Source organism: Toxorhynchites rutilus, chromosome 2 (genome assembly GCF_029784135.1).
Source record: "Toxorhynchites rutilus septentrionalis strain SRP chromosome 2, ASM2978413v1, whole genome shotgun sequence".
NCBI lineage: Eukaryota > Metazoa > Arthropoda > Insecta > Diptera > Culicidae > Toxorhynchites > Toxorhynchites rutilus.
Genome location: NC_073745.1, coordinates 74,250,833 through 74,264,372, shown reverse-complemented (window position 1 = coordinate 74,264,372; position 13,540 = coordinate 74,250,833). Strand labels below are relative to the sequence as shown.

The 13,540-nt window shown below is 39.9% G+C and overlaps 1 protein-coding gene across 1 annotated transcript in view; it reads left to right on the top strand.

Annotated features, from left to right (window-relative positions):
• The window catches only part of LOC129771369 (sine oculis-binding protein homolog B), a 123,792-nt gene that overhangs the window by 99,181 nt on the left and 11,071 nt on the right, over nucleotides 1-13,540 (top strand). Inside the window, exons 4-5 of the mRNA XM_055774942.1 lie at nucleotides 10,174-10,735; nucleotides 13,211-13,528. Coding sequence (XP_055630917.1) covers nucleotides 10,174-10,735; nucleotides 13,211-13,528 — 880 coding nt within the window. The remainder of the gene's footprint in view (nucleotides 1-10,173; nucleotides 10,736-13,210; nucleotides 13,529-13,540) is intronic.

Sequence of the window (13,540 nt, the reverse complement as noted above, 5' to 3'; positions counted from 1 at the left end):
ACGTGTGACACTAGCGATTGCTCGTTGGTGCAAGGTGCGCGAACAAGATGCACACAGTTGCAGTGCTAAAAATGGAACATCGCGAGAATGACCGTTTATGAAAAATCGTTTCTCGACTCTCGGTCAAAACCGTCAACAAAGTTTCTAAGTTCTAAGTTTCGCGCAACGAAAACAAGCAACATACAAAAAAACAAACATCGAAGTTTAGAAGCGACCTATAATCATTTGCACTCTTCTCTTTTTTCGCCTGCTTTGCCATGACTCGGATAGTTGTGTTAATTGCAATGCCAGATGCACTTCAAGTGAAATATTCTCTAGCGTTCACAGCTCAAGGGGAAACATTGAACACAAAACGAGCAGAATAAGCGACTTTTGTTGTTTCGGGCACAGAAAGATTCTTAGTAGTTTCCTCAGAGGAGATGCAATACTTATACGCTAGCGATAGCTCTCTTACTATGCAAGGGTGGAGTTTACTTCGCAAATTTTCTCTTTTCGCTATTCCCCTTCGTTGTTTCTGTTCTAGCGGTTGCATAAGTTCCCCTTTATTGACAGCTCTGTTCGGGAAAGCAAACAAATGGACAGAACAAATGTATGGGAAAATGGGAATGCTTCCAATTTTCAACAATTTAAACCATATGGCTATGGGATTGTAATGTATAGCATATCAAACAAAAAAAATCTTAGAAAATTTCCAATTCGATTTGTATGCAAATCGTTTAAATCCGTTCGTAGCAATAATAGTTATTAACGTTAACTTTATTTCATAAAAACGTGACCTGTTTTCTGATTTGATAATGTAAGACGTAGTCCTACGTCAAAAATTTAAAGTTGGAGGCGATATACATACATCCAAGACACATTATTTGTATGATGTGTATAACTGGCATATGCATATGAAATTGGAGACCGTATACATGAATATGGGGTATATGATGTAATATAAACGATAATTATATGATTTTTTTTTCTAGGATGTATGTATATCGCCTCCACGTTTGCATGTACGGGCGGCTAGGCGCATCATGTACATGCAATTTGTATTAATATTACTTGTATGTTTGTGAATATAATCCTCAAAATAATATCACTTCACTAAACCTTCGTTTCAAACAACTTATACAGTAACCAAATCACGCAATAAACATCAAGAATTGCTGGGAATCTCGCACCAATATTTGTTCCAATTTAAATAGGTGCTTTACTCCAGTTTTGTTGACATCTTTTATGCATTCAATTAAATCGTACGATAAATCATATATAAACATAAAGATTCCCACCTTTCATCCTTCATTAAACACCTCGTAGTAGAAATCTGTCAGTATGCGTACACTCTCCTACGAAACATAGTGGAAAAAAATATATTCGTAGATGTAATCAAGCGGTGAAAAAGGAGACACTTTTCGACGAGCGATTTGTATGAAGTTCTACTGCCGTGGTAGTAGCTTGAAGTCGCACCAACACGACATATAACACTGCCCTATGCCTCCACTGGAGATGACAGCAGATGTTTTCCCAGGCATTCGTTGACGTAGGGGAGATGGGAGTAAAACGAACATGTTAAGAAGAACTTCAATTACATCTTTGGAAACTCATGTTTCCCGAAACTTTGATGCAGTTTCTTGCAATTACAATACTGTTTTTCTACCTAATTGGCCAAATAATTTACAAAAAAGTGTTTTTCAATGTTTTTTACTGAAATCAAAACGGACCTAAGAGGACAACATTTTATTCGATGCGGGTAATATGGACAGGTTTGTAATATATTAAGCGTAGAGGTTTATCGATCGCGAGAGGCATAATTTTATTCAACCAAGGTCTGAACTCATCACGAATGTCTGTTAAATGATGAAAAAATCGAAATAATCCACCTAGAAATGATATCGTGCTTTTCAACAGTATAAACGAACAGACCCTCAACTATTTTGCCTTTGGTTCCAGTCAGCTTCTAAACAGTCCACATTTGGCGATTTGATTTCCATTTATAGACGCAAGGCATTTCTTAGGAATAGATTAAACAGACTTTTCACAGTCCATCTTACTTCCACTGGCAACAGTTCGTTTTACCCCACCAGTGAAATTATTTCAATAATTTAAATTTTACCACTCAAAATGAATTTGCTTTTCCGTACATACCTAATATCGCCTCTCTGTTAACTCACAAACCGAAATATAACCATCAGCGAATTGAATTTTGAAATTAAATCACTCAAAATGCTTAATATCGCAGCAGCTAAAATTACATCCACACGCGGAATCATGTATGATTTTTGGTTTTTGTTTCCCTTTTCCACTTTTGATCAGTATTCATTGCCATAGGGTGGCCTAAATATTATAGAATAACATGTTTCATGGTCTTGAAGATGTTTGTCACAAAGTTCATTCTCGATTAGAACGGAAAAATACTGTCCCGATTCCGCTCTTCTATTCTCAGAAATTTTTGCATTCCCTTATTTGCCTCATTTGTTTGAGCCAGCGAGTGTCTCTGTAAAATCATTCATTTTTCACTCGAATACAAATCATTGAGCCTCGATCGCGGCAGTAAAATATAGGTAGATAGTTGAAATCGAGTTGTTTCCTGTGCACTATTGCAATGACATTTTTTTGTTTCTAGTATGAAACGATCTAAGCCAACGCAAAAGTCAATATTAACGCAAGTTATTGATGAACGGGAAGGTGGACTCATGTGCACTTGAATGCTGACAAGGAAAAGAGTACAAGGGAAAATAAAATCATACATACACGCAGATTCAATCTATTTTGACTCACTTGTTATTTTGTTTCGTGCGATTCTTCCAAAGGAATATTCATTCATTGAATGTTGTTTTCCACTCTTTGTTTTGTTATGTTTTCTATCAGTCCCGAACAGGGATGGTAAAAAATCACATTCAACGATCAATGAATAAGTATATCCCTCTAGTCGGATGTTTTTAAATCACCCCCAGCAGGCGAGGCTCTTTTATTCTTAATATGTACACAGAGAGAATACTTGGAACGGTGAGCTACCAAGATCTCAAAAAAGCAATATGAAAGCGGAATCCTCACTGCTTGCACTCTCGAAGCATTACTTCTACTACTCAAGTTTTATCGTGAGTGCAAGCCACAAACGATTAATCCCATTCCATAGAGCGGATGATGAGTTCTAGATCGGAAAGTGTAACAAGAGACGATCAACTGAAATCTTACAACACTCATCGAGGGATTTTTAATTCTCTATTGCACAGACCGCAGTGAGTGGCTGACTCAGTCTCGTGTCGATTTTATTTTGCTGTCGTCTCCCGCCCGATAAACAGCAGGCGGGTAATGGATGCAATTGATTAATTTTATTACCAGCAGATTTGGGCGAATCTCATCCCGCCCAAAATCGTTTTTAGATTCCAATAATTCTGAACATTCAAATTTCTCTCCAAATAATTTTTCCAATAGTAATTCAATTAGTGACTTCACGAAACACCTTTCGAATTCGATTGAATTTCAGACCCTTTTTTATTTTGTAGATAAAACGGATCACATATTTGATTAATTCAATTCTGTGTGGTTACGTTCTTCGTTGCGAATAAATGTAATGAAATAGTATGGACGTATGATATTCATGTATCGTGGACTTCCGACATATGTGGCAGTAGATTTATCGAACGACTAATGTTTTTTTTATATCCCTTCAAACTTGTTGCATCTCTCAAGTGTACATACTGCTTTGACCACAGATTTGCATGGTTGAATCTGGTTAATTTCAGGTATTCAGTCTTCATATTGTCGAATGAATACTGTTGGAACACTAGGTATCGCAGCAAATGATTATCAACATCCTACCTTGTCATCAAACGGTATGCGAATAATTTCAGTGAACTGACGGCATTGGAATATATGCTTTGTGAGGACCACACAATTATTATCAGAGCGAATAAACGTCCGACTGGAAGTCATGAACATCAATTCAATGTGCCCAAGATAAATTTATCCTTTGAAGGTCATTAACCTTTCTAAAGATGATCAGATGGAATATATTCCAATGTCGTCTGGAATAACCTATCCAACATCTTATGATCGTAATATTGTTTTTGCTATTATTCTGATGTTTCATAACACGGCACTCTATTGATTATTCGCCGAAAATGAATAAAAAATATCCTTGAAGATAGCCTACGGTTTTAGTAGCAGTGCAATATAGTGAGCCAGTCTCAGGATAAGAAAACATTTAAAAATAAAGCTTTTTTTTTTTGAATGAATCAATAGTAAAACAAAACGTCAAAAGAATTCTCAGCTTTGTGATAGCAGATAATCATCATCCATTTGAGTTGTATGAGTATTCCCCCCCACAAACTGTGGATATTCTATCTGCATACAAATTATGTAGAGTTCCACAATCCAAAAAATTTATGAGCAAATATTTACGTGCTTACACAAAAAAACACATGTTGACATATTTGCGCTAATTTATGTTTTTTGATTAATTCAAGGTAATCAAGGTCTTTTCTAGCCACCAGTTTACTCAGGCCCGAAAGAAGAGGTCTGTATTTGGGCTAGCGGAAAAAATATATCTCGCAAGACCACTTGTTCGATGTCGTAATAGCCTTGGCCAATAACGCATTTACATTAACTCATAAAATTAGTGATTTGAGGGGGATTATTGTTTGTAGTCTCTTGATTAATTTAAACACCATCTGAGAAATCCTCTGTGAAACATGAAACATTAAAGTCGTCCTATCTGCTGTAGCGCATTTTTTTATTTTACCCAGTTTCATCGAAGTAAACGCGCTATGAAAGGAAAATTGAACGCCCGGACGAGAGAGCGAGAATCGTTAAGCGTACGTCATAGAGACAATCATTCCCATGGAGCAAATTCTTGTTAGGAGTTGAAAACAAAACGAGGATGGAGAGTAACTCAATTATTCGATCTAGTTTCAGTCTAGCAATGCTTTGGTCAACTCAGAGTTACCAAGAGAAAATCATTTGGTTATGATGGGTGAGGATTAATAGTTAGTCGCAGTTTGCACAGATTGCGATCTGTGCAGTTTGCGATTAATCGTAAATCACATCATGCTCCCTTGTTTTCCATCCTTGGTCCCGAGATGGTCGGGGAGTGTACAATGATTCATCGTGCAATCTCACGATTGTTCGCTGCATTCTTTTCGCCATGATTATTCCAAGCAGATACAAGAGTGATTTATAATCAGGTGTGGAGAAATGAGCGAATGAACTTTTCCATACTTGATGATAGTTAGAGACCCCACCCCCCTCTCTTAGGGGGACCTAAGGGGGGCTGCCCTCTTTTAGAGGGGGGTGTCATACAAATGAAACACAAATTTCCGCATTACTCGAGAATTAATCAAGCAAATGAAAGCAAATTAGGCATATGGAGGTTTTATGGAGCAATAAATGTTTTTATGGTGATTTGACACTTCTTTTGCCTCTCTGGAGAGAAGGGGGGGGGGAAGAGGGTTCTAAACAACTCGAGAACTAACCAAACAAATGGATTCAAACTTAGCATATAGAGGTTTTAGGGATCGATAAACGATAAACGATGTGAGGTTTTTTGGGTACGAGAAATGTTTCTATTATGGTATGACAACCCTTCCTCCTCTGAAAGGGGAGAGGGGGTCCCTTAAAAATAAGGCACATATTTCAACCAAACATATTCCAGCCAAACATGACAATTGAAAAATTTCGGAAAGCTAAAATAGGAAAATTCGAAAAATTCCATTCGCATGTGTTCTACAATTACACATTGACAAGCGTTGTTAGTCCATTTGATGTTTGTGGTAACGAAATTGATCTTCGTTCGAAAGTGGAAATGGATTTTAATGTGATAAAACGCACTCCCATATCTTCTTCTATCTATATAAATAAAAATGGATCGTCGAATGTGTTGATAAGAGAAAAACTCGAGAAAGGAATTGTCCGATTTAGAGCTGTCTTCATTCTATCATATTTTCTGTATCAAACTTTTATTCCATTCCATGAAACATGTTATTTGCAAGTGGATGAAAAATCTTGCACGAGAATTGTGTCTGAAAATAATCTGATATTATAATGTCGAGTTTTGGTAGAATTACTGAAATTCTATAGTAAAAAATAAGTTTAAAAAAGATCAATCAATGATCAGTTCTGCGATTGGACCCATGAAAGTGCGCTTAGTAAGAAAACGTAAATGTGATAACGAAAAAGAAAAATTTGGGCGGGACGAAGTTGGCCGGGTTAGCTAGTACATGCATAAAAAACGAATAATGAAATTTTGGTTTTTTTACTTGATTTACATAATCAACTGACTCGATTATATACAGTGATAAGAAATCTGCGACTGTATATAATCGAGTCCGCGCTGTATCTCAAATTTAATTTGACCAAATTTTGATCGTTCCATCCTATAGAACTGAATGATGAGTCGATGGGTGAGTCATGAATTAAATTCGTCATTTGATGGAATAGATAGCTTTTGTCATATCTAGAACAGATTATTCATGTGTTCGAGGTCGTCATTGTATTTCCAGCAACGAAACAACCAAACAGAAAAAAAATTATAGGAGGTTGTGTCCAAGATACGACCGCATTGTTGACGTAGAACTACGCTGTTATTTTATATAAGTCGCTTGTTTATACCTTCGGATATTATTTTAGAAACAACTGCAAAGTAGAATAATCTCTTGATTACTAAAAAAGAGAAATAAACTCTTTTTGTTAATAACAATCTCGAAAACAGTAGCAATGCTTCATTATGATCAATATTAGCGCAAATGCAATCCTAGTTGAAGGCAGTTTTGCGACTGGCACGCGAACCCAAATAACTTATAACATTCCAGTAAGACATTCAAGATGCTTGGTATTCCCAAATAATTTTTTGGTGCACAACCTTAACTTCTGCTTCGCCATAACGTCAGTTTAATGCATTGATGCATTCTCAAAGGCACCAACGAAGCCCTTATGAAGACTGAAAATAAACAATGTTAACTGCTTGGAAAAAGACTGAATTATGTCACACAGCTTGTACTCTGCTGTAACACCCATCGATGCGAATACGCTGATGAGTTTGTCAAGAGCGACCGCCTTCACCACCAGCGGGGGGAGCTTGATTTTGGTTGCTACCTGGGCGTTTACATTTTCGACCGACGCGCCGAAATCGCCTACTTCGCTGTTGTTCGGTGCGATGTCACATTCGCGAAGGCTCGTTTCAGTGCGAGCGCTTTTCACTGCACCAACACCGCGTGCATCATTAGATGACGCTTACCTCGAAATTTTATTGCCACTGGCAATGCGTTCGTTTTTGACGTAGGACTACGTCTAACCGGAAGATATAGGGGGTGAAATGGAAATCTAGGCACTGAACGAGTAGGAAAAAATGCAAGATTTGTAACGCTTATAACTCGAGCATTTCTCAATAGATCGCAAAGGTTTTTGCATCAATTGATAGGAAATATATCTACGCATCTATCATAACGAATAACATTTAATTTTTCTTGAGATAAATAATTGAATAATTGTGAAATATCAAGCATTGTCAAAATGCACTATGTGCCCATTTTTGATTGGTTCATTTTGTGCTCCTCAAATCGTACCGACCAAAACGGGCAACCATAGCAGCAGCGAAATAGAATGAAGCACGATTGGAAAGGAAAAAGAAAAAAATGAACGAAACATTGGTCGCAGTCTCACACATGCGTAATTCTCGAGCCAGCCAGTCAGCTTAAAAATCCCCGCTCCGCTGCCGTAACGATCATTCTTTGTGTGGACACCGACTGGACAACATCGTTGCTGGACGGGCTGGACGGCGAGGGATCGAGTGCCTTTCTCAAGGCAAGAGGGCGGAGGTGGTAGCGCTGGAGTAGAGTTTTCAAAGGGCCTTTCTCAAGGCTAGAGACGAATGAACTGCAAAAGTTTAAAGTCTCTTTAATAAAAGACCTTCTTTCCTTCCTTCCGTAACGATCATTCTCATTCAAACCGTACACCACATCGGTTCGCATCACAACACATCAACAAACCAACCTAAGCAGCCATGTCTGGACAAGGTAAAGGAGGAAAAGTGAAGGGAAAGGCAAAATCCCGCTCGAACCGTGTTGATCTGGAGTTCCCCGCAAGGGTAGCTAGGCCGAGCGCGTTAGTACCAGTGCACTAGTCCACCTAGCCGGCGTTATATAGTTTCGGCCGCCGAAGTGATTGAGTTAGCTGGCAAAGCTGCTCGCGACGATAAGAAAACCCGCATTCGGAACAAAACACATTCGGTTCGGTGGACATCAAGACAACAGGCAGTTGCAGCGAGTGGCGAGTGGCAAACGCAATCGCAAAACGGCAGCTGGTAGCAGAAGAAAAAAGTTTGTTCTTTATACAATCTGCTTTGGTGGCCAATCCAGAACAAGGCGGCATCGAGGGCGTTCGAAATGGGTTTTTTTCAAAACCACGAGTACTAAGTTTTCTAAATTGGAACCATTCCATAAAACAAGGCGCTTTTCAGAGCCATTAAACCTTCCAAAAAAGAGTTTAGGAAATACAGTACAATGCTTTCTAAAAAAATATCCAAAATAATAATAAAACAGAAATTGATTTTTTCATGATTTGTTTGCCAGGATATGATGAGTATGTGAATTTGGCAGTTGTTCTGAGCTTATTGATTTTCACCAATTCTTAAATTGCTTCTAGATTGAAAGTACAGTAATTTACACTTATCTCGACATTTAGCTAATTGGACGGACCTGTAATGCGACATATTTAGTTGGACATTTTTGTAAACATAGAGTTCGGGGTCCAAATTATGACCCCACATTGAAAGTTGACACTGTACCACTGTCATCGCAAATGTTCAATTACAGGTTAAAATTACCTCCAATCCGATACTGAGTGGTGGTAATGCGACGTGCCATTGAATGTAATTTACTGTAAAATATGTCACAAGCTGGATGGGAAGAAATTTTCCAACTGTGAAAGCTGTGGCGAGTGGCAAACGCAATAGCTAAACAGGAAGGTTTAACCGAACAAGATGGGAATATCGAGTGATAACAAAAACACAACACCAAAGGTTCTTTTCAGAACCATCAACATTTTCATAAAGAGTAAATAGTAAACTAATCCATTTTTCAGGTAGATAGGTAGGTATTCACGTAGGAGAAGAAAATAAAACAATATATTTAAAATATATATATTTAACAAAAGCTGTCCCCTTTGTATAGTCCTACGTCACTCCAGTTATGTCCCCGACATTACCAACCCGTCTTTTTTGAAGGGCTCGAGCCTGCCTTCCTGCGAAGCGTCCAATTTATGACGCGAAAAGAAGAACACACGATACGAATAACGCGAAAAACGAACAGAAAAATCAAACGACGATTTCCAAGTTGGGATACCACTGGTGGGGTCCAATCTTAGATCGAAGCGCAGCGAAAGCAAAGTGAACTGGATTGCTCAACAGTCCGATGCCGAATGAAAGTTTGCCTCAGCGAGATCCACTGTTTATACTCTAGGCAAGTATTCCCCTTCATTCTTCTTCTTTTCCTTTGTTCACGGAGACTTTAAATCCTACGATTTCCCCTCCGTTGGTCGTCGATAAGTTGCTCTGTTCGGGAAAGCACTCAAATGGACAGAACAAATGTATGGGAAAATATAAACACTTAAAGTTTTCATGAATTTTAACTATTTATTAACCAGGGGATTCTAATGTATGGCATATTAAACAAATCTTACGGAATTTCCGGTTCGTTTAGTATGTAAATCGCCAAAATCCGTTCGCGGCAAAAATAGTTATTAATGTTAACTTTATTTCATAAAAACGTGACCTGTTTTCTGATTTGACACCCTTAATGAAAGACGTAGTTCTACGTCAAAAGGATTCCAAAGTTTTGCTAGTCCGCGTGTTACGGCACATTGCTGATGTCACCCAGCGTTCTTGCCTCTGCTAAGATTGATTCCTTTCTTCCGTAAATCATGAACGAAAAGCCCTATTGTTTGTCCCCTTGTCCCCAAATCCCGCCAGTCATCCCCCAAACCAGACTTCCAAGCGCTACGGATCACGTTACAATTATTATCTCCCCCAAGAGCAGGCTCCACGGTCCACGCTCTCGGGCGAGAGCGAAAGGCGATCGTGGTCCGGTATCATGATTTTAATAAAATAATGACTTTACTCTACAAAATATCACCTTACACTGCTCGGCTCAGGTTCATCGTATCTTCTCTTCGCTCATTTTGCACACACAGGACTTTGCAGAAACGGCCATGAACGATATCCTCGGCTGGTACGGCTACGGGGACAGTGTGGATCGTATCGATATCGGCTCGTCGTCATCCTCGTGCATTGGAACCGCCGCTGCCACCTCCGCCATCGGTCCCCCGGCGAACGAATCGGTGTGTCAGAGCGCCGGCAACAACAGGGATAATAGCAGTCCAAACGCTGGCAAATCCACGGTGAAATTGAAGCACAACAAGGCACAACAACAGCACAAGCCGAGGCAATTCAATATGCTGCAGCATAATTCCTGCGAGCTAAGTGATACTATTGCATCGACAGCATCAGGTGTAATGTCGCCATCGTTAGGGAAGACTGTCAGCAGTGGCAGCAGTAGCAATGCTAACGGTGGCAGCGGCGCCGGTGGTGTGGGAAGTAAAAACGCCGCTTCCAATGACAACGAAACCAACAGGAGCAGCAACGCTCGAAATTGTGTTAATCTACATCATCACGGCGAGAGCTCCACATCGGAAAAAGACAGCTCACGGGAAAGCTCCAAAAGTCCAACGCTGGTTAAGATGCTCGATAAACAAGGTGAGTCCGACAGTCCGTTTTGGTTATGCCCACGTACATTATTCCTACCAAGTGAGAACATCATCTTGATATGACAATATATACTCTCCGTTTAATGGGTGCTCCCGTTGACCTGTTGTGTCGTCAACGTTTCTTTGATGCTTGCATCTCATTTACGCATCGCAATATGTTCAGAGATGATGGGAGTCATGCCAAGGAAAACAAAAACCGAATAACTCTCTGCTGGTAGCAGCACTCCGTAGTCGTACATTGGCAAGCAAGGCGAAACCTTCTTGAAATCGAGCCATTCTCAAGCGGATCAATTTTCACATTATTTTAATTGATAACCATCAGCCAAACATGCCGTGCTTACGCTCCGTCGGATTGCCCGATTCACATGAAATCGAACCGGACTGCAAACGGCTGCTGGCTGGGGGGATGATTTCAGAACAGTAGTCTTAATCAAAGATTGCCTATCTGTTTTCTGCTATTCGAAAACTGGACGAAATTCGTCGTGGGGCGGGAAATGGGCTCATTAAAATCGCCAAATTGTATTCTACCGTATGATGGGGGGAGCTCGTAATTTATGCCGGACGCGTATGGCCGCGCGATCTCGTTTTTCGACCGATCCACTGCTGTGCATAGGCAGCAGAACGGCAGACATCATCGTGGGTGCCTCTATGAGTTCTGGCTGCATGCAGTCGCGAGACGTACATTTGCATCGGTCATTACAGTTGCGCGGAATTTGAAAATTGATTATCAGTTGTAATTCGAGACAGGCCCCGTCCAGGGCAGGCAGACCAAATTAATGAGCCATAGCAACAGTTTTTAGTTTCGCCCTTTCGCTGCCAGAGTAAATGAGCAATGCTTGCTAAGCGGGATGACGGACAGATGGAACCAACTGTTCGGATGATATTGGTTTGCTTTCCGCGATAATTATTTCCGCGACTGGTTATGTATCGACATAACTAAGGTGGATTATGCTTTTCGGAAAAGCGTGAAATATTCGAAAATGGGTGGCTGTGAATGCTAGTGTAAAATTATGATTATGCGTTGATTTTCCCAATGTATTGGATGTGCAACTCAATTCGTTCCGTTTCTCTGAATGGAAACAAATTTATTCGGATAATAAAATGAATTGATACATCACTTGAAGTATAGACCATCGCTGGCCACTTCATTTTCCCATATTTCTGGCATTTCATTCTGCTCTAAAGTAAAGCGTATTCCACTAAAAACATTCTGCATGTATCGAAACAAATGGTATTCGGACGAGGCAAGGTCCGGTCTATAAGGCGAATTTTTTAAAAATAGTTTTCAATTTCAACAGACATATGAGGTCGTGCGTTGACATAATGGAATATGATCGGCTCCTATCTGGTCGCATAATCTGCACGTTTTTCGGCTATAGCTCGCTTTAAACAGATCAATTGCTGCCAGTAGAAATCACCATTGATTCTTTGGCCAGGCTTTGGCAGTTCATAGTCGATCACACCCTTCTGATCCCACCAAATACAGAGCATTATTTTGGCACTTGGCATGTGGAGGTTTTAGGATGCAATGAATGTTTCTATGCTTGTGTTTTCGGCATTAATAATTTTCTACAGTGGCCTCGTCAACTTTTGTTCGCCGCAGAACACCAGTTTGCTTTGGAATTTCTTCGAATTCCATCGTTTTTTGTCAGTAGACGATGGTCCAATATCTTTCGATGGGGTGTAGCTCTGGGGTGCTGGGAGGGATGTGATCTGAGAGCAAACGTCAAAATCAAAATAGAGGAATCATTCTACATGTAAACGCCGACAAAATAAAATATGTTCAGCTTTCCTAATTACGAGAAATATAGGTTGGCCAAATTTTGATCATTCCACCCTCTATTATAGAGATTTTAAACTTACTCCCCAAAGCCACAAAGTTTCTTAATTTCCAAAGCCACAAAGCCATTTAGCTAGAAATGAGCCTCATCGCTGAGGATGATTTTGGTATAAAACTAATCATTTTCTCCAATATTCGTCAGAGTCCAATCGGAGAAGTTTTGGCGCTTTATATCATCAAGCTTTTGTTCTTGAGTCAATTTGATCTTGTAAGGATGTAGCCCAAGATCTTTTCGCAAAAAACGCCACAATGAGATTTGGGAGATGTCCAATTCTTGGGAACGCCGTGCAATCAACTGATTTGAGTCATTTCGGATGGATTCACTTGCGGCTTCTCGTTGGCACGGAAACATCCAACAGCGAAAATGTAGACTCAGATTTGGTCACTAAACTATGCACAGTAATTTTTAATACTTATTAAGCGTTGCTCGTTCGTGTACTTCACCATTATGGAAATGTTGATTTTTACTAGCGTTTCGACATTGACATATCATAAAAATGTTCGTTCGTTCGTTCGAACCCGAACATGGAAACACAAAACTGCCAAGTCGCTAATGAATGACCCTTTATAACATCATCAAAAGAACACAAATTATATTAAAATACTTATTGACATATATTTCAGAAACCATCTGCCAGTGGTGTCGTCGTGGCGTTCCGCCCAATCAGACGGGAATTCTGGGCACAACGGAGGGAACCATTTTCTGCTCGGAATCATGTTTCTCCCAGAGCCGACGGGCGTCGTTCAAACGGGCGAAAACATGCGATTGGTGTCGCCACGTGCGCCATGCCGTCAGCTACGTGGACTTCCAGGACGGTGTCACCCAGCTGCAGTTCTGCTCGGATAAATGCCTCAACCAGTACAAAATGCAGATATTCTGCAACGAAACCAAAGCGCATCTGGACATGAATCCGCACTTGAAGGAGAAGGCTGCTTCGACAGGTAATTCACTAA